The sequence below is a fragment of the Dromaius novaehollandiae genome, chromosome 12 (genome assembly GCF_036370855.1).
Source record: "Dromaius novaehollandiae isolate bDroNov1 chromosome 12, bDroNov1.hap1, whole genome shotgun sequence".
NCBI classification, from domain to species: Eukaryota; Metazoa; Chordata; class Aves; order Casuariiformes; family Dromaiidae; genus Dromaius; species Dromaius novaehollandiae.
In genome coordinates this window covers 25582946-25603958 of record NC_088109.1, presented here as the reverse complement: position 1 = coordinate 25603958, position 21013 = coordinate 25582946, and the positions used below count along the sequence as shown (strand labels likewise).

The 21013-nt window shown below is 40.3% G+C and overlaps 1 protein-coding gene across 5 annotated transcripts in view; it reads right to left on the bottom strand.

Annotated features, from left to right (window-relative positions):
• GRM7 (glutamate metabotropic receptor 7) overlaps window positions 1–21013 on the bottom strand; it is a 331316-nt gene that overhangs the window by 66222 nt on the left and 244081 nt on the right. For 4 of the 5 annotated variants that reach the window (XM_026099684.2, XM_026099683.2, XM_026099681.2 and 1 more), the window contains exon 8: window positions 7783–8718. In XM_026099684.2, coding sequence (XP_025955469.2) covers window positions 7783–8718 — 936 coding nt within the window. Of the gene's footprint in view, window positions 1–5823; window positions 5903–7782; window positions 8719–21013 lie in introns of all 5 variants that reach the window. The other variant, XM_026099685.2, reaches the window with a different exon arrangement.

The following is a 21013-nucleotide window of genomic DNA, read 5'->3' as shown; positions in this document are numbered from 1 at the left end:
TCCTGGGGGAGAAAATAAATGTGTGTCCTACCTGGTTAATCAGTATTTGTGTTACAGAGAACTGAAGGATAACTTAGTTTCACCAAAAAATACAATATGTACTGAAGGGCTATCACATTAATGTGGCGTTATTTAATCTGAATAAGCATCCACTTTGCGTGTGTCTTCAAATTATAGTATTTATGTAACATTCAACACAATAAGTAAAAATATTGCTGCCAAATATACCTGACTTACCCTGCTTATTGATTTGAATAAAATGGGCATTTAAAAATATAATAGAGAAATAGGAAGGAAGGTGGAAAAATAGATAGGATTTAGGACTTCAGATTTCATAGAGGCTGTATTGTAATGAAAAAAACCAGCAGAGGTTCATGCAGTCTGGAAGGAAAAGCAAGTTGATGGAAAATGAAGAACCTATGGTTAATGTGTCCCCATTTCTCTTCATTTTGAGATTAAAATAAAACTCTCAAGCAGAAAGACCATACTATACTGGCAGAGAAGCCATCGCCACTCATTTAGAGTCATAATTACAACTTCACTTTAAGAAATACTCAAAATACTTTAAGAAAAAAATCTCATTTGGATAATATATTCAGGAGTATGTTGACAGTTATTACTGGGTTGTAGACATAAGCAGAAATTTATTATTTTAGTCTTAGCATTTACTAAATAAAAGTAATCATAGCTAGTGGGCAATAAAATCTCCATGAAACATAAAAATATAATGATGACATATCCCTGCATATTATTTCAATGATATAATCTGAGAAAATAAGTTCTTAGGGGAATATTTAACATGCCCAACTACATCTGTACATAGTTAAAGAGTGCAGATATGGACTTCAAACTTGGGGAGACAATGATTCCTTTTAATCTAAGTTACAGATCCGGCAAGTTTCCAAACTGCATTCCTTCTTCAAAACATTAAGAGCACAGCCACAGGAAGCCATGTATCTGTACATACTAGTAAGTCGTGCAAGCCTGCCGAATAAAGTGCCAAATGTTCTTGTGTAGTGATGCAAGGCAGCATTGTATTTCCGGGAACCTTAAGGGCCCAAGTGGATTCTGGCATGTCTGCTACAAAAAGCAGATGAATATTCAGGTTTGCTGTTAAGAGGATCTAATTTTTCAGTATTACATTCTAGAGATTCAGGGAATTTAATTTAAGCAACTATATATATATATTTATATATACACATATATATGGTAATACTAAACCACAGGAGAAGAAAATTTGTGATTTCACAAAGCCTTGATAATCAAAGCTGAACATCATGAGAAGAAAGGAGGAAGACAGTGATAGGGAAAAAAACCAAATGAGACTATTAAAAACAAACAAACAAACGATTCCTCCTGCACCACTATCCTGCTTAGAATGCCAACGGCGTGCTGAAATTCAGCATTTCTGCAGTCTCTCACTGCACCCTTCCTGTCCAAACTGAAAAATATCCAAAACCACATCCAAAAACTTACTTTATCCAGAACTTACTTTTTATCCAAAACCATATCCAAAAACCAACTTTAAATATGGGATAGGCTATTTATCTCAGCTACTTTCTTAGGAGGTTTTCCTGCAAACAAGGAGAAGGAAATGAAGGCAGCATTCACCTGGGAAGACTGCTGCTTAGCTAGGCTGAGCCACTAGACTGCAAAGAGACTCTTCTGACTGTGATCTTTGAGGAAGCACCAAGGAGGTGCTCCATCTGCTCTGAAAGTCTCCAGTGAAACACATGTCAATCTTTTACAATTGCCAATTTACAATGGGGCAAACGTTGGCACAGAGATCTCACTCAAAAAACCCCCAAAACAAAACAAAATTCATTCCTTTAACCTGACTCTGTCCTGGACTAGGCACAAGGGGGCCCCTCATCATGCTGGGCACTCAGTGCCAACGGAGCCCCCAGTTCAGCCAGCCCCTCTCCACAAAACCGCTCCTCCCCCCGACAACCACAGGCAAAAGAACAAGCTGCTTCGGGCGTACGTACTGGGGAGAGCTTGGGTCGCTTTGGTCAGGTAACAATGAAGAATTTCTGTTAGTATTGCTTCTGAATGCATCGACTGGGGATGTCACGCATAGGTTCGGGAGGTACATTTCTGTCTGCCAGTCTTGGCTATCTTTTCTTAATCAGAACTATAACAATAATATACTAAAAAGCAAAAACGTAAAAAAAAGTAATAAAAAGTATTGGAAAGTGTTGTTTTTCCTAACAATAAATTGACGCTTTTTTAGATGCAGAAAAAGCAAAACAATTTTTTAAGACCTCTACCTATCACAATGATTTAACTACAGATGCTTTTCCCCACTCTTTGCTTCATTTTTCTTTGCTTTTAATACAAAAGTGTTGCCTCACATAATCCTCAGAGGTGTAAGTTTTAAAAATATTTACATTAAGAGACAGAAATAATAAAAAAGCAAACTGCTAGTGTCAGCTCTGAATTGGTAAGTATTTCCAAGCTGTGTTAGACGGTACCACATGTTTTTCCTGCTGCTTCTCTGCACAACCACATCTGCAAAAGGAACATAACCGAAACAGAGAGAACTGGAGAGGTGTGACTTTGGGAAACCGTGTTAATCTGAAATACATCTTCTGAAACACTGTTTGAACATGAATGCACTGCCAGAGAACCAAACCTCCCTCTGAAGGACGTCGTGCCCTACGCGGGGACGCTGCCCGGCCGGGAGCAGAGCCGCCGCCGCCTCGCCCAGCCAGCCCCAGGTCGCCCCTGCAGACCCTGGCGCTACTCAGGCCTGGCAATGCCACGTGCTGTACACGCTCACTCATCGCCACCGGACACACGGGAGATTCTGAGCGAAAATCAGAAAGACATAACCAAAGTAAAAACTGATCAACAAATAAACAGCAAATTGCCAGGGAATAATTATGATCCGGGGCAGAGCTCTCGGCACAGGCAGAGTGAAAACCAGAAGCTTCTGGAGGAGCATGTTCTTACACAAGCATCTTGCATTCCTTCCTATCCCTTTACTTTTGTACTCTAATATTTGGACTCGATTTGGCTTATTGATTTAGTTGTGCTTCACCTGACCTTACCGAGCAGTCTGTGCTCTTTTCAAGTGCCACTTCGTATTGACTCCAGCATGAAACTATGACTCCTGTAATTGGCTTAACAGTTCTTTGAGGCCACTTTGTTTCTGAGAAGATACCCACGCATCCACTGAGAATTTAAAATAGTTTTGTTGTCAAAAACAATTACACCAGAAGAGTTAAGCCGGCGTTTCATCTGTGCAGTCCCTCTCCAAGGTGCAGGTTAACAGGCTGAGCAACACCAAGGCCCCTTGTCGGCTGCGGGCAGGGAGCGAACGCCGCCAGCTCTCCCGCCCCGGAGACCTCTCGCCACCGCGGGCGCCGCCGCCAAGGGCAGCCGGCCTCATCAACGCTGCCCAGAGCTCACCGGGAAGTGACCCGCTCTTCTCAGCAGGAACCAGCTGCCTCCAGATTTAGTGGCTTTCTACCAAATGTATCTCCAAGGAATGATCTCTGAGCAAAGACGTGCTATGATTCCAGGCCCTGGTACTGCGTCACAGCTGCTGAGCAAAAGGTACCGCAGTGTTTTAGAACATACCCTAGCAGTTATAGAAAAATACCAAAGCAGCCCCCAGACAGTGACAGAGCTTCACAGGTATGGCAAAATGGACACGTGAAAGCCGCATCACAGCCAAAGAAAGCCAAGGAACGGTACAACCTCCTAAGTGCAAGTATACACCCCAGCCACTAGAGATAACATGCTACAGCATCAAACCAAGCCTAGGAATTGCAAGTGACCATGCGCTTTTCGAGTTTTTTAACTAGCAGGCAAAGAAATTGTCTGACTAACTTCAAGCTGTGAAAAGGCCAGGAACCAACGCTCTTCAGGGGCCACCACACATACAGGCTGAATTTTTCTAGCTCTGTCCTATACCACAAGCTCTTTGATATCTGGCCCTCCTCAAACCCACAGCACCTCCCTCCAGGCTGTTGCAAACACTACTGCTTCAGTTATTTTCCTTTGATGAATTACCTGCAACATACTTTTATTCTGTTTCTTTTTTCCAAGTTATTTTCTTCACCGAACAAGAGACGTATTCTCAGTATGCTTCCTACCAAATGACATTATGCTTGTATTTATTGCTAAGATAAAATAAGTCCATACAATGAAAATCACAACATTATATATAGCACCATTTCTCAGTTTAAAAGATTGTGTTGCATGAGATTTTCAGCAGATGCAATTTCCATTCTGGTTAAGACCTGTGTGGCTAAGCTTCCACATAATCTTTTCCAGAGAAAATATCCAGCAGGAAATCACTAGCAATCACAAAAAAGTACAATTCAAAAAAAGAAAGGAGAGAGAAAATAAAACAAAGAACTAAAGCTACTGCAGATTGATCTCTGTAGACAAGAAGGTTTTTCTGGAGGGGGGAAAAAAACCCCAACAAATCCATAGGTACAGCATTCAAATTTGGCACATCTTACTGCTTGTACATTACAGCCTGTATCAGGGAATGACTACAGGCGATAGGAGCCGGACAGACCATCTGTTGGGGAATACATAACTATATTCAGCTATTTTGCATGTATGCATGTGGCACAAGTATGATCATGCTGCATTGTTTGTTGGACAGAAAAAAGGAGCCTCAGTATAAGGAATCACAGAGAAGCCCTAGCAGTACTCGAGGAGGACCCGCACAGCCGTGCCTTCCCAAGCAGCGAAGGGCATTCTCCCATCGGCTGACAAGGCAGGCTTGCTTTAAGCACAGAAAGTAAAAGATTACCCGCTTTTCCTAGTACCCTCTTCTGTGCCCTGTCTGAGACTAAGTTAGTTACCGTCCCTTTTGATGTAGTATATCAATTTGTACAAGCATCTCACGCTTTCAAAGAAGTACTAGTTAATTTAGCTCTATGAATATGGGGATATCTAAAACCGACTACTAAATGATTTTCAGTTCCGGCAGCAGCCTTTGAGATTATTTGGATCTTTCTATTATCTGGTCAAACCTTTGCAGGCAACAATTTAAATCGACACTTGATCTTTGCCACCCGCAGACCCACAGCATTCCCAGGCAAACACCACCAGCACTACATTGTACTTGCTGCATCGGAACGAAGTTACAAAGGGACCCTACTGTGTTCAAAGCTGCTTATGCTACTTCTTATCTCTCCCTCGACAGGGAGGGCTGAAGGATTTGAAATATTTGTGAGATTTGGCAGCCCTGTGAGACTTTTCCTGTTGAAATTATTTCCCTTTAGGGATGTAGTGACTGCCTGAAAACAGAGGTGAGACAATATTTGAGAAACCACACACATCCATAACCTCTCCTATACATAACCTCTCACATACTTCTACTGGGGTATCACTTCTTCCACCAGTAAACTGAGGCTGAAACAAATTGCAAATCTCTGCATGACAAACCTCTTGAATTATGAAGAATAAAATTCTTACGAAAAAGACATGTAGCCAAAGTATGGAGCTGTGTGAACAATGTTTGTCTTACTGAGATTTTAGTTCAATAATCCAGGACTTTAGCATGTACAAATTTGCAAGTGACATCCCTGCTATCATGGTACAAAATGAGTAATGTTAGCTGGGAGCTGAAATTTCCTCAGTCATTCAAAAAATGGTATCATTGTACCCATACTAGTGAGCTTGCCCTAGTCTTATGTTAAAGATAAGTGTTAAACGAAGATACAGGGAGAAAAGGAGCAAGAAGCCAAAGCTCTTCCAGCACAAGGAAGTTTGGGTACAGTAAGTGAGGATAACTGACAGTACACTACTTAATCCATGCAAAATCTCTGTGAAAACATTTGAAGTGAAGTAAGTTACCTTGCTTTTCTGTCTAGATTGTGCACAAGTACACATTTCTGTTGCTTCCTTTTGGCTGGCTGCATGCCTTCAGAATTGCCTAGTCAACACAAAAGGCCAAACACATGGATTAAGGAGGAGCTCTGACTGGCTACGTCCAGGTCTTAGAGTACAGTAAGTGTGTTCATTTAGAGAGCTGGTAAAAAGCATTTAAAATGCTAAATCCATACCCTGCTTTGGATGATTACTGCTCAGTGTAGACATGGCTTGTTTCCATGCTCTTTTAAGAAGACAGGGTCATGACTGGGGAGGGCACAATGTTTTGAGAATAACTCAGTACAGCCTAGTATTTCCATTTCTCCAGGTATTTGCCAAACCACTTTGAAATCACAGCTATCACCAAACATGATTCAGAGAAGAGTAAAATCAGATCTGTATCACCAAGCATCAGTTGGAGCTACTTTGGCAACAACAGGGAAGTGCAGAAAGGGCCTAAGACACACGAGGCAACCAAAGGCGTAATGCTTAGTTAATCAGAATTTGGTTTATCCCTGCACATTGCAATAGTTGGTCAATTTTTCACCTCTTGAATCCTGTTTATTCAAAATGCACAGAGCAACTGAAAGTCCCCCTTTTTAAGTGCAAGTCTGAAAAGATTTTCTCTTGCCAACAGAGCTTTGGACAATGTTTTGGAAAATGAATCATACTGTCCTTTCGTTGTTTTTTTGCCTTCCTTCTCCAGGGCCATCATCCCCACTACTAAATATCATGGGAAGAAGGGAGTAACTTTCTCCTTGTTATTTTATGCAAGGAAAAAGCAAGGCTGCGAATGTTTGTGTCTAAACCATTAACAGCATCAACTGCAAAACACTGGATCAGGATCCCAGATAACCGGAACAGTTCTACCAGCTTCTGCAGAGCTGATCTGATTTATCCTGTACTTTTAAATTAACAAAGAGCAATTTAAAACTGATCTCTATTGGCAGCAAAGCCCAAAGTTGACCACTCTCTGCATCTCTTCATATGCATGTCTTTGCTTTGCTTGTTGGGGCATATTTTCCTAAGCCGTCCAGTTCCTCTCCTATGCCGCACAGTGTGTCCATGGATGGAACTGCAAGTTAAGTGCATGCAAGCTTCGTAACAAAAAGTTAAAAATGAAAAGTCACGTTGAGCCACATCCAAAGCCTCTCAAGGCCAATGGGAATTTTTTAAATGAGTCTGAGATCACTTTAGAATAATTCATTTTTGTAATAACCCAAACAACGGATTAGATCCCAATGTTTGGGTGCTTCTTCTTAAGTAGTATATTTATAACATTTTGGACGGGCTTTTAGTAAAGGAACTCCATTGGCTTAAATACAAGTGACTTATGAAGACAGGCAATTTAGCATTTCACTCCAGGGCTCTGGCTATACCCATGCCATGAGCTAGGGTAAGTCTACCTGAGCTAATTTATCTGCCCAACTAGTGCAGATAGTAGTGTCAGTCTAGCCTCAGCATCTGGAGCTCATGACAGACTATTTACCCTGCGGTGCAAATATGCCCTGAGGCTGCTATTTGTGAAGCAGAGCACTCATCAGACAACTACTCACTGCCCTCAGAGCTGAACTCCAGAAGCACAGACATCTACAAGAGTACTTTTTGACAGACTCATAGCTTTTATCTTCTGATCAAAATGATTTAGTTAAGAGATGTCTCTTTGGGTGGTATGACAGCTAATTCCCATTTTGATTTGATACTACTGAAATGGATGCAACAATAAAACTAATGGCTCATCTGACTGCTACTGATCATTTGCCAGTTTATAAAATGACTAGCCCACCAGCTAACTGGAAAAGGAAAGTATTGCTATATATTGCACATCTCAGTAATGAGTTTAACTGGATAGCTCATTTTTAAATCTGCTTAAACTTTAGTGCATAATTTATAACTGCAATAAATCCTGATATATCAGATGCACATTTGCTCATTTTCACCTACCTTTTCAGCTGACTGGGCAGTGCCAAAAAATATTGGAATGAAGGCAAGCCATACTATACAGGTAGTGTACATAGTGAATCCAATGGGTTTAGCTTCGTTAAAATTCTCTGGGACACCCCGAGTCTTGATGGCATACACAGTACATGTAACCATTAGAAGAATGCTATACCCCAAGGAACAAATGATTTGTAGATCCGTAATGTCACATTTGAGAACTCCTCTGGCTTGATCAGGGTTCATAGTTTTCTGCTCATCATAATCTATGATGATGTTGGGTGGATCAACTGCAAACCAAACAAAGACACCTAGAAGCTGAACAGATATTAAACTCGATGTGATTGCCAGCTGTGATGTTGGGCTTATAAGCCTAGGTGCTGTCACTGATTTTTTGCCCTGTTCAAATATGCGGTAGATGCGGTTTGTTTTAGTTAAAAGGGCTGCATAGCTGATGCACATCCCCAAGCCCAAGAAGATACGCCGGAAGGAGCATACTGCAACATTTGGTTTGGCAATCATCAGGAAAGTAATTATGTAACAAAGAAATATTCCTGTTAATAGGACATAGCTGAGTTCCCTTCCGGAAGCCCGGACAATGGGAGTGTCATTATATCGAATGAACGTTGCCATTACAAAAATGGTGGCAATAATTCCAAGCATAGCCAAAAAGACTGGTATCACGGCCCACGGAGAATGCCACTCCAGCTTGACAATGGGTATTGAACGGCAGCCAGTCCGGTTCTCATTGGGTCGCTCGTTATAGGAGCAGAGCAAACAAGTCACCTCATCAGCTTGGTACTGGTACCCGTCGCAGAGCTCACAGTGCCAACAGCAAGGCATCCCTTTGACCATCTTCTTCCTCTCTCCTGGTTTGCAAGGCAGACTGCAGACTGAGGACGGGATTTCACGCACTCCTTTACCCCACTGCATTTCCTCAATCTACAAGAAATTTGAAACAGAAAGAGGCTGGTTATTTAGACATCAGTGTCTGACACCGGGAGGGGACTGAACCTATGACAGAAATAAAGTGAACAGGAAGCTTCACGCACAGTATGTTGCGCATTTCCAAGAACTGCAGATGCCAGGGTCTTCCTGTGGAATTATACATGCATGACTCTATTTACTGCTGTAATTTTCATTTTTATTAGTTGTGAATTCTGGTAATACACTGCATTAGAGCAAATACCTGTAAAACCACCTTCTTGCTTCATGAAAATTAGTAAGAACACTGTAATGGCTTAAGGGAAGGCAGGAGTTACAGTCACAACGCTACTTTCCAGGTATCCAGAGCTTGGGGCTTCTAACTGAAACCAGATCAACAGAGTTCTCACTTCTTGGAAATGCTAACGACCAAGTTAATATTTTAAAGGAGATGGAAATGTGTCTTACACAGGGCATGGAACCAATGAGAAAATGGCAAGATCTCCAACATTATGAGCCATGTAAGAAATATGAAGTACATAGAAAATATTTCTCAATGATAATATAATGATTAGATAATATTGCATTTCAAAGTCACATTTTATTCTGCTTTTGAAATACCACACATGCTTCTGGGAATGCAAATCAAAAGTGATTACATTAAATAAATGGAATGTCTCATTTGTTCTATAGTTTTAAGAATCCTAAACTCTCGAGAATGTGGATGAAGTTTCCCTAAATGCTGCAGAAAATTAGACTCTCAAATACTTTCAAAGTATTCTAAACTAAAGCCGCTTTCTGCCTGTGCACAAAGTTTTCAAGAACAAGGGAGGTTCAAAATTGGAGACCCCTTCAAAGAGTCTAACTAGAACTACTCAAAAGGCTCTAACGTTCCCAGCGTCAACTTACTGCACCAAATTCCAACTCAGCTGCACAGCAGAATTTCAGAGTGCTCTGACTAATTGCTCTCTGCACGTGTGCCTTTTCCAAACATATAACCTGATCTACTGGGATATATGTGAAAAGGTATTATTCGGAGCAACATTTCAGACAGTATTTTAGGTTACTTAAATGCTTGCAAGCGCCACTATCTTCGTTACACAACTAAGAAATTCTAAGATGAGCTTCTTGAATCAGCTGTTAGTGATTATTAATGTATAGAGGAAGACTGGGATTTGCAGGTCTTCAATTGAAGGATTAGGTTGCACTTTCCTAATTTAATTCAAAATAGGGCCTGTGTCAACTTCATTTCATGTACTAGAAAAGAAACCCAAAGCCACACACTGTTCCAAATACTACACCATCAAGAGACTCTGCTGCGTGTTACAAAAATAATCCCTCGATAACAGATATTCTGAAGGTCTGCCACTGCCTGAGAAACTTCATTAACCTTCAATATTCACAACTTATACAGAAAGGAAAAAAGGTCCATGAACTCTTCTTTCACACTCTGCTGAGCTGAAGGTATGTAACTTACAGAAGCCGAAGGAATATTGATGACAAATGAGAATACAAATACTTAGTTAATTGTAATGATAAACAGTGGTTAGGTCTTACTGAATGAGCATGCACAAGGAGCCAGGAAATCCATTTCTAAACCTGACTGTCACTGTTCCAACTGATAAACAGTGGCAAGTCCTTTACAAACTTTAAGTTGAATTCCTACATTGTCTGTTATTTGCAAGAAAGCTCGAGTATTTACTTGCTAAAGAGGCATGACAAACTAGTTTAGCAAGAAACAGAACCAAAAAGATGGTGAGCAAATTGGAATAGGGCTGAGATTTCTAACTGAAACAAGCACAGATTCAGGTTCCCATTAAAAAAGGATGTGAAAGTTTCATTAAAATTCCTTAAGAAATCTACTGAGCGACAGTTTACCTCTTTCGTCTCCTTATTCACTGATTTGTATTATGCCCCTTTAAAAAGAAGTAGACTGAGACGTGATAATTATAACTCACCTGGGTTGGTACAATGAGAAAGTGTCAGACACATCAATGCAGTTTGGAGCCTCTCATTTTTATTGTAACTCTTTTATATAACACATTCGATGTAATTTTTACAGCATGTATTGATATGAAATAAGAAAAGCATCCTAACTATACGTATTTCAACCGAGTCTGCAGTAACGAAGGGATTCTCACCAGTCTGCATGCCAGTATCTCAAAGACTCACAGAATCATCAATGTGCTATCATATGTCCCCTCCCCCACCATTATAACTAGAAAAGGGTGAATCTCCATATTCTCAGAACTATTCCATGCCTGACGGTTGGACAGCCTAAAGGTATCTTATTCTTTACAGATACTGTGTGTAAAGAGATAAACAGAAGATCAGGCAAAATTATGGAAAGTCCTTTTTCAGCTCTACTGGGAATACACCATGATAACTCTATATCATTTGCCTCAAAGATTTGCTACTGTTCCGTTGCTTCTGGCTAGAAAATTAATAATGAAAAACTGCCTGTCAGATAAGCCACCTGGCACAGAAGCCTGGCGCAGCGAGACTGGAAGCAGATTCAAACTAAAGACACTTTCCCCACAACGAAAAGAATGTTTCTGAGACTTTTTTTGTCTTTAAATAAATCATTGTTTCCTAACTCCTTTAAGAAATGCCAACAAAAGCAATAAAAATCTGTGTTTTGCTGCAGTTTCCTTGAAATAACTTAACTTTTGAAAACTTGAATCTGAAAAAGATTTCTATTCTGACAAGGAATTGTTATATTCAGCCATTTCTTGCCTTTATTTAAATCTAAATCTGCTTATATTTAATGACTTTTTCCAGTATTTTCAGTGACTGCAAATTGGAAACTGCTTACTTAAAGTTTTTGCTGAGTTCAGAGTTTCAGGATCAGGACCACGAAATCCTGATAAAATAGCAGGAATAACTTTTTTCCAAAATTTCTGTAAGAGGATCTTCAATAAAAACAAAATAGCAGAGCATTTAGTTCACCACAATCTAATTTTAGCAAGTCAAGGGATTGTTAGGGTTCAGATAAAAGGCAGTATTTTTCAAACAGTTCATTTGGAAACATCTACTTCTGGACTTTGCTTCTGCTGTTACTTAAAAAAAAGCAGGTGAGCTGGAATGTTCATTTAGTAATAATTTAATGCAATTGGTTAAAACTCAACATAATCTGTCATATTGAAGAGCCTTATGATTTACAAATATGTGACTTGAAAAACTCTTCTTCCCCTACATCTGTTCCTCCTCCGTTTGCATGTTAGAGCAAGAGCTTACGGGTCCTTCTGCCCCTGTTTCAACTAACGGTGTTACAATTCTCAAAAGAAATGTAAGAAATAGGGGTTTTTACACGTCCAAGAATGCAATTCACCGAGTATTGGCAAGCACCGGACCCATGTTTTATTCAGATGAAGTGCCTTTCATTTCATTGTCACAAAGAAGCGTCTTTATCTTTGTAATTTGCCAGCTTTTTGGGCCCGGTGCTGATCCCCTTTCAGCAGGAGCCTGTGACGCAGTGGAGCAGTGGAACGACTTGCAAGAGTGGCTTCTAGGTTTCCTTCTTAATGAGACACGGTCACACCGCTGCCAGCTCCGGTGTGCTCCCGCTCCCCGCCAGGCTGTCGCTGATGGCAAACGAGTGGTGTGAAAGGCTGAGCAACACGTGGAGATATAAAATGCAGAGCAGCAGTCTGCCATGACAAGTATAAGCTTTATGCATATTATCCATCCTATTTCTAAAGCAGGTAATTGGCAGAAGTAAAAATGGTTTTGTGGATGATGATTTCCAATACACTTGTTTTAATGTAGAACCAGCCATACCCACCAGGATTTAGTAATGAAACTGCATTTATTAAAAATACAGATGACAGATGACACGAGTAACGGGAGGAAGAACAGATCCAGTATTTGGAAGATTTAGGTTCTTCTGTTGACTCTGCCACTAGCTGGTTTGATCAACTTGGACAGGGCATTTCATGTATTTTTTTCCTCAGTTTCCTCATCTGTAAACTGGAGATCATTTTAATAATATTTATAACAAAGGCCTCTGAAAACTCTCTGAGATCCATGGAGAAGGAGTACTATATAATTATAGAAATATAACATGTATAAGTAAATATAATAAACACACTGCATAATCAAAAAGCAACTCCAAAAATACTAATTTTCTAGTTTAGAAAGCAATAAATAAGTAATTTTATAAAACATGATAAAGAACTCTTGCAATTAATATCAATGTTGCTTTTTTATGTATAACCTTCAATTTCAATAATATGTAGAAATAGCACACAAAGGATTAGGAGTGTTTTTTTTTTTTAAACAAACACCAAATACAGTATATATAGTTAGACACACTATATTTACAGCTATACAACAATTTCGCATCTTGGACTATGCACTTGACCACAGTAGTACTCTGGGTCACACTGAGCTCCTCTGTTACTCCTCAGCTATTGTAGTTCACCCACTAAATAAACTGAGCTGATAAATGGAAAAAAACAGTTCATTTCAGGACACTCAAAATAACCGATTTAAAAAAAAAAAAAAGAAAAAAAAAAGAAAAGACTTCAAAGCTGGCCCTGCTCTGAGTAGGGGCATTGGAGCAGCATCCTCCAGGGGTCCCGTCCAACCAAGCTCATTCTGTGATCCCGTGATACTTGGATCCACTATGCCTCAGCCATTTTTGCCTTGCTACCAGAGTACAAAGGAAAATGTGGAGAGAAAAAAACACGAAATGGATAGAAAATAACTGGAGATTAAAGATGAGAAAATACATAATATTGCTCAGAGAACGCTCGCTCTAATGAAACGTACTCTTCTCCCCCACAGTACTCTGAAGCACTAAGTACTGGCACAAGAAGTATCTGATGCATCTTCGACACACGAATTACTTCACTGTAACAAAGGGTTGTGTCTGGTGCAAGTATGCGTAGGAGGATGCGTTTATTTTGAGAAAGCTGAAGCTGATCTTATCACCTGATTTCTCCCGCACTTATGATCTAGAGGTATTTCTTTGATAATTTTATCTACTTTAATTCAGGCATTTATGATAGATTCTCTAAAACACACAGAAATAATACTCTTTGCGCCCGGCCTCCCTGTGTCCTGGAATGGTTTGGGGGTAGTGAAGAGCTTGGTCCAGACAATCCCTCCCGTGGAGCCGAATCGGCTTGGGAACAGGCAGGGAGTCTGACATTTCCTGGGCAAGGAAAACGCTCCTCGCTCCTCTCTCTTCAGAGAGAAAAAAAGAAAAAGAAACACCTATGAACTCTCCATCCGGGCTGGTTCTTTTTCCTCGACTCACAAATATTTGAATTTTAATTTGAACTAAAATTTTGTGTCTTTGGGTCAGACTGCATCATATTTTGTATAAGCCACTGGAGAAGATACAAACTGGAAATACCAATCCTTTCCTATTCAGTCAGTTGAAACATGTAGATGTTTACAGCCATAAATCCAAATATGTAGAACTGTATGGCCAAAAAAACCCCTCTATAACTACATGTGAAAACTTCATGATGGTACAACTGTAAATTTGAATAACAATCTCTCACTAGAGTTTCAATTTTTTTTATTCTTCCACTCCAGTACTTCATTGTAATGGGAGAGCGATGAACAAAAGTCAACTCCAAATGTACCACGCTAAACACGCCAGTGATGCATTTCAGAGAGTGACAACACATTCATTAACCTATCTACAAAGGGAGGCTTTCCAGGAGCCCTGAACCCCCCCCGGCACATGAGCTATCTCTATGAGTACTGTTGCACTGAGGTGGTTTTAGCAACTAGCTTCCATTTAAAACTGCACATTGTCATCAACTCCAGATACCCTGCATACACAGGTTTCTATGTTCAATCTTCTCTCTCTTCTTTTAATCTGTAGGCAGAGTTAGGCATGGGTACTACCAATACCACAGTCATAAAAGAGACAACAGTTATAAAAATGCATATATTAAAATACTTTGCTCTCTGTAAATTCTCAGAAGTACCTCCACGGCCAGTTCAGAACTGTGGAAACCCTTTTGCGCGGTTAGGTTAGCCGCTGACTTCCCACCGACAGCCGTTTCGTAGAGCTGCCAGCACTTCTGCTTTCAGCACTTTCTGCTTTCATTCCCCTTGCTGCTGGTATCTAGGGAGAGGGCGACCGGCATGCTTCTCCTGCCAGCCTCCCTGTCAGCCTCCCTTCCTCTTCCTCCCTTGCTCCCTGCACACCGGGGCCCAGCCTGGTGACCAGCACTGTCCCAAACGCCTCTTGGGATGTGGTGCAGAGACTCTGCTCCTTCTCGCAGGCTGCACATTACACTGCTGGTCTATATTACTTATTATTTTGTTCTCTGGGTTCATTTCAAGATGCTAATTTTAATAAATAAGGCTGCAAATTGGTTTGGGCCCTTGCTGCTTGAAAGACTGCCTCTCTGCTTGTGTGGGACCACAGCAGTTAGAACTAGTTATGGTGATCAAGCTAGCGCTCATGTAGTTTTTGGTGAGGGGCCAAAACCAAAGCAAGAGAGACCCAATGGCTTGCACAAGGTCACACAGGAAATCTGTGGGCTGGGATTGAATTCTGTGTTCTAGGGCTCTTGTTCGGTGCTTTCTCCATCCACATGCCTATATTTCTCATGACTTATTTTCTCCCCAAGGCAAAGATCCTTTTTGGTTATGGGTTGATTGTAACTTTTTTCCCCAAGCTCTCTCAACTTCTGCATATTGCCCAGTCCATAAATGCTTCAGGCTAGAACTACGGGATCCATTTCTCATATAAATTCTAATTATGTTCACTACAGAATAAACATTAAGAAGAAATGCTTAGTCTCTCTCAAACAGCCAAATGTAATTGTTCATTTTAATGAATAAAGTAACTCAATATATGTGTATAATTTAAACATCATTGCTTTTTTTCCGCCCATCACAAACGTTCCTATAATAAGCTATTTGTTCTGAACTAAATTGTTTCATGCAATGTTTGATTAAAATAAAAATCAGTACAAAAATAATTACATTAGTGATAATTAACCTACACAGAAAAAAAATACCACTGTCCCTATGACTTTCATAACAACTGTGCCATTAATTTCATGGACATATTAGACAACAATTGCTAAGGATTGCTCTCAGATTTATTGCTACCTCACATATTGCTTTTAGACTCTACTTACTAAGTCAGCAATTCAAACAATTTTTGTATATTCAACTTCACAGATAGCAATATTTGCATGACTTACCTCTCTCTTATGGCTTAGGTATTAATGTCTTGTAATTAGTTTCTAAATCCAGGTCTTTAAAACGATAACGGTTTTAAGCTAAGAATATGTCAATAACACATAGTCAATAAAGCCTTCTACAAAATATCAACTGAAATCCCTTAAATAGATAACTACAGAGATAAGCCAATCTACCAGATAAAGATGCAAATCTACTCCAATAAATTGCCCATGTATTGCAGCTAAGGTGTTTTTATCACATACTGTAACTTATTTTAACTTCACAGCCTCATCGGGATTGAATGAAAGGCCTTAATAAGAACCTGGAGGCCAGAAAAATGATGGAGGCGAAAAATCTCAATGATTTTGGATGGTGACTAACAACTACTTGATTACAAACAGCTCAGAGTTATAACATTTTCAGGACAGCACATACAACAGAAACAAGATACCCTATCCAAACTGATCCTCAGTTTCCTTAAGAACATTTTTTGCTATGAGAAAGCTCCAGCGGGCACCAGTAGAGCCCCAGGCACCATTATTTATTCCAGGGAATACTGATTAGAGCATCAGCAATCTGATCATGAATTCTGAAGCTAACCACTGCATCACATCATCTTTTTTCTTCCCCGTACTCTGAATGCAATTCCACAGGAACTTTCCCTCCCTTGATTTCCTGAGAAACTTTAATGTTCGAGTGAGGATTTTCTTCTTTCTTTCTTATTAGCCAGCACCTCTACTGTTTTGAATGAAAACACCACTACTCTGCAATATTTATTTCCTGCTCTTGGCTGAGGGAGCTCATTTCTCCTCTATCTCTAACCCTCCCTCTGTCCCGCTGCATGAAAGGGAGCACTCATGCCCTCTGTTGCGCTGTACAGATCTTAAATGACTTGTCCGTTATGCCGCCAGAGAGAGAAATTGTAGTTTACCTCCATCCCGACCCTACAGGAGACATGTATTGTGGTAGTAAATATTCTTAGTTATCTTGGGACACTTCTAAAGAAAGTAACATTAGAAGGAACAGTAAAATCGCCTACATTTTCCTACTCTGTTGTACTGACAATGTTAAAGCCTTCTGATCTATTTTCTTTGTAAACAGACATTAAATGCCCCTATATATATATATATCTGTATGTATGTATCTGTATGTATGTATTTAGTTCTGGTTTCTCCTACTGCTGCTTTTTTTGGTTGTGTTCCAATGTTAAAGTGACTGCCACTGAAAGAGACACTGACATGTCCATAAAGAAAAGACATAACCAGGAAATCACAACGTTCAAATCCAAGGTAATGGGAAGCTCATTGGTTCTCAAAATCTTCCATCTAAAAAACCTGCAATTTTTTTGTGTCAGAACAAATCAGAAGTGCTATCAAGAAATCTTGACAACGTTCCTGTAATGCCCAGCCCCTACTCCTCACACTTGATGATTCAGATAATTATTAATAAGCCTTTCAGGAACAACGTGCCCTGAATGATTCCAGGATCAGTCTCATCCAGAAACTGCATTGCTCCAATTTCTTCCTCTTTTCCTCTCACTTATCCTGTGACAGTTCCTCAGAAACCCAGCTGTGGGCAGGGCCCCTGCAATGCTACATGCTGTATAAACACATACAGAAGAGGAGTTTCCTTAGGGCTTTCACAGGACTCAGGACTAGCTTACAGGTTTACTCTGGTGCCAAAACAATGTGGAAGCTGCTAGGATGAGAAGTGTGGCACTCTCCACAGCTTTGTGAGATGATACTAGGGTGTTAGACTGGCCCTGAGACTTGCTCTTTTATTATTATTATTATTCCTTGTACCTTCTGGGATATTAATATTTTACAGTGTAAATGGTGGAGCTTTCAATGGAAATATCAGAGTTTTTTTAATCTGTATTTTTCTGCTGCAAGAAAGTTTCAATTTCATTTTAACATCTTGCCACTTACTCAGGAACTCTGCATAAAACCTCCTGAATTTTAAGTCTTTCTTTAGCATATTGATCAACATGCAGGCCTCTGCTGCCTTTGGCTTTCCTGAGCTGGTGATGTGGCTCTGGAGAAAGAAGGATGCTCCCCAAACAGCCAAAGTCAGCCAAAGCACGCGAGAGGCCTGTGACCTCATCCAGACCCATTGCTGTATTTTATTTCCAAGGTACATTACATATACAGGCACATCTCGTTTTATTGTGCTTCGCAGATATTGTGGTCTTTACAGATTGAAGGTTTGTGGCAACCCTGCATTGAGCAAGCCTGTCGGTGCCATTTTTTCAACAGCATGTGCTCACTTTGTGTCTCTGCGTCACGTTTTGGTAACTGTCGCAATATTTCAAACTTTTTCATTACTGTTTTTTCTGTTATGGTGATCTGTGATCAGTGATCCTTGATGTTACTATTGTAATTGTTTCAGGGCACCACAAACTGCGCCCATGTAAGACAGTGAACTTAATTGATAGATGTGTGTGTTCTGACTTCTCCATCGACCGGCCGCTCCCCCGTCTCTCTCCCTCTCGTCAGGTCTCCCTATTCCCTGAGACACAACAATATTGAAATTAGGCCAATTAATAACCCTACAATTAATTAGGCCAATTAATAACCCTACAATGGCCTCTAAGTGTTCAAGTGAAAGGAAGTCACACGTCTCTCACTTTAAATCAAAAGCTAGCAATGACTAAGCCTAGTGAGGAAGGCATGTGGAAAGCCGAGACAGGCTGAAAGCAAGGCCTCTGCGCCGAACAGCCAAGTTGTGAATGCAAAGGAAACGTTCTTGAAGGAAATTAAAAGTGCCACTCCAGTGAACACACAAATGATAAGAAAGCGAAACAGCCTTATTGCTGATATGGAGAAAGTTTTAGTGGTCTGGATACCAGATCAAACCAGCCACAACATTCCCTAAAGCCAAAGCCTAAACCAGAGCAAGGCCCTAACTCTCTTCAATTCTGTGAGGGCTGAGAGAGGGGAGGAAGCTGCAGAAGAAAAGTTTGAAGCTAGCAGAGGTTGGTGCATAGGAAAAGTTGGTTAAGGTTAAGGTTGGTTGGTTAAGGAAAGAAGCTGTCTCCGTAACACAGAAGTGCAAGGTGAAGCAGCAAGTGCTGATGTAGAAGCTGCAGCAAATTATCCAGAAGATCTAGCTAAGATAACTGATGAAGGTGGCTACACTGAACAACAGATTTTCAGTGTAGACGAAGCAGCCTCATTTTGGAAGATGATGCCATTTAGGACTTTCATAGCTAGAGAGAAGTCAATGCCTGGCTTCAACACTTCAAAGGACAGGCTGACTCACTTGTTACGGGCTAATGCAGCTGGTGACTTTAAGCTGAAGCCAATGCTCATTTACCAGTCCGAAAATCCTAGGGCCCTTAAGAATTATGCTAAATCTGCTCTGCCTGTGCCGTATAAATGGAACAACAAAGCTTGGATGACAGCACATCTGTTTACAACATGGTTTACTGAATATTTTAAGCCCACTGTTGAGACCTACTGCTCAGAAAAAAAAGATTCTTTTCAAAATATTACTGCTCACTGACAATGCACCTGGTCACCCGAGAGCTCTGATGGAGATGTACAACGAGATTAATATTGTTTTCATGCCTGCTAACACAACATCCATTCTGCAGCCCATGGATCAAGGAGTAATTTCAACTTTCAAGTCTTATTATTTAAGAAGTACATTTCATAAGGCTATAGCTGCCATAGATAGTGATTCCTCTGATGGAGCTGGGCAAAGTAAATTGAAAACCTTCTGGAGAGGATTCACCATTCTAGATGCCATTAAGAGCATTCATGATTCATGGGAGGAAGTCAAAATATCAACATCAATAGGAGTTTGGAAGAAGCTGATTCCAACCCTCACGGATGACTTTGAGGGGTTCAAGACTTCAGTGGAGGAAGTAACTGCAGACGTGGTGGAAATAGCAAGAGAACTAGAATCAGAAGTGGAGCTTGAAGATGTGACTGAATTGCTGCAATCTCATGATAAAACTTTAACGGATGAGGAGCTGCTTCTTATGGAGGAGCAAAGAAAGTGGTTTCTTGAGATGGACTCTGCTCCTGGTGAAGATGCTGTGAACATTATTGAAAGGACAACAAAGGATTTAGAATATTACATAAACTTAGCTGATAAAGCAGTGGCAGACTTTGAGAGGACTGACTCCAATTTTGAAAGTTCTATCGTGGGTAAAACGCTATCAAGTAGCATCACATGCTACAGAGAAATCCTTCTTGAAAGGAAGAGTCAATGTGGCAAACTTCACTGTAGCCTTATTTTAAGAAATTGCCACAGCCACCTCAACCTTCAGCAACCACCACCCTGATCAGTCAGCAGCCATCGACTTCGAGGAAAGGCCCTCCATCAGCAAAAAGACTACAACTCGCTGAAGGCTCAGATGATGGCTAGCATTTTTTAGCAATAAAGTATTTCTTAATTAAGGTATGTAAATTGTTTTTTTAGACATAATGCTATTGCACACTTAACAGACTACAGTATAGTGTAAACATAACTTTTACATGCACCGGGAAACCAGAAAATTCGTGTGACTTGCTTTATTGCGATATGCGCTTTATTGCGGTGGTCTGGATCCGAAGCCGCAATATCTCTGAGGTATACCTGTACTGAGATAGAGAAATGCACAAAAAAATACTAAAGAACAACTGCTGCGAAAGAAGAGAGAATCGGAAGACAGGGAACTTTTCCTCTGCTCAGAAAAGCGAATGATACTTGCTTCTATCTTGCAATGGTGACTGCTTCCCTAGGAAGTAATATCTTCAGATGCAACTGAGAGGTTCCCACCTGCCTCGCTCTTTTTTGCCATGAGTTTTCAGCTATATATTACCTAACATGGTTAAAAATTCCACTGGAACTAGTTCTTGAAACCTATAGGACAATTAGTATTTGGGTACAGGTATAGAAACCTGCACAGCATCTGAATCACAGTTTATTCAGTATGTTAAATTAATTCTGATTTAAACATCAACTGAAAACATCACTTCTGTTTGTACACTGTAAGTCCTTTTGGGTGATCTCTCAAAATAGGTAGTTCTTAACCTACATATAACTTGATTCACTCTTCTCTCTCCTTTCCTGATCTTACTTTTTCCTTAGTTTAATACTTGTTGTCATTTTCCACCAATCTTACCTGCTTTAAGAACACCAGAGGTAAGTTGCACTGAGCACT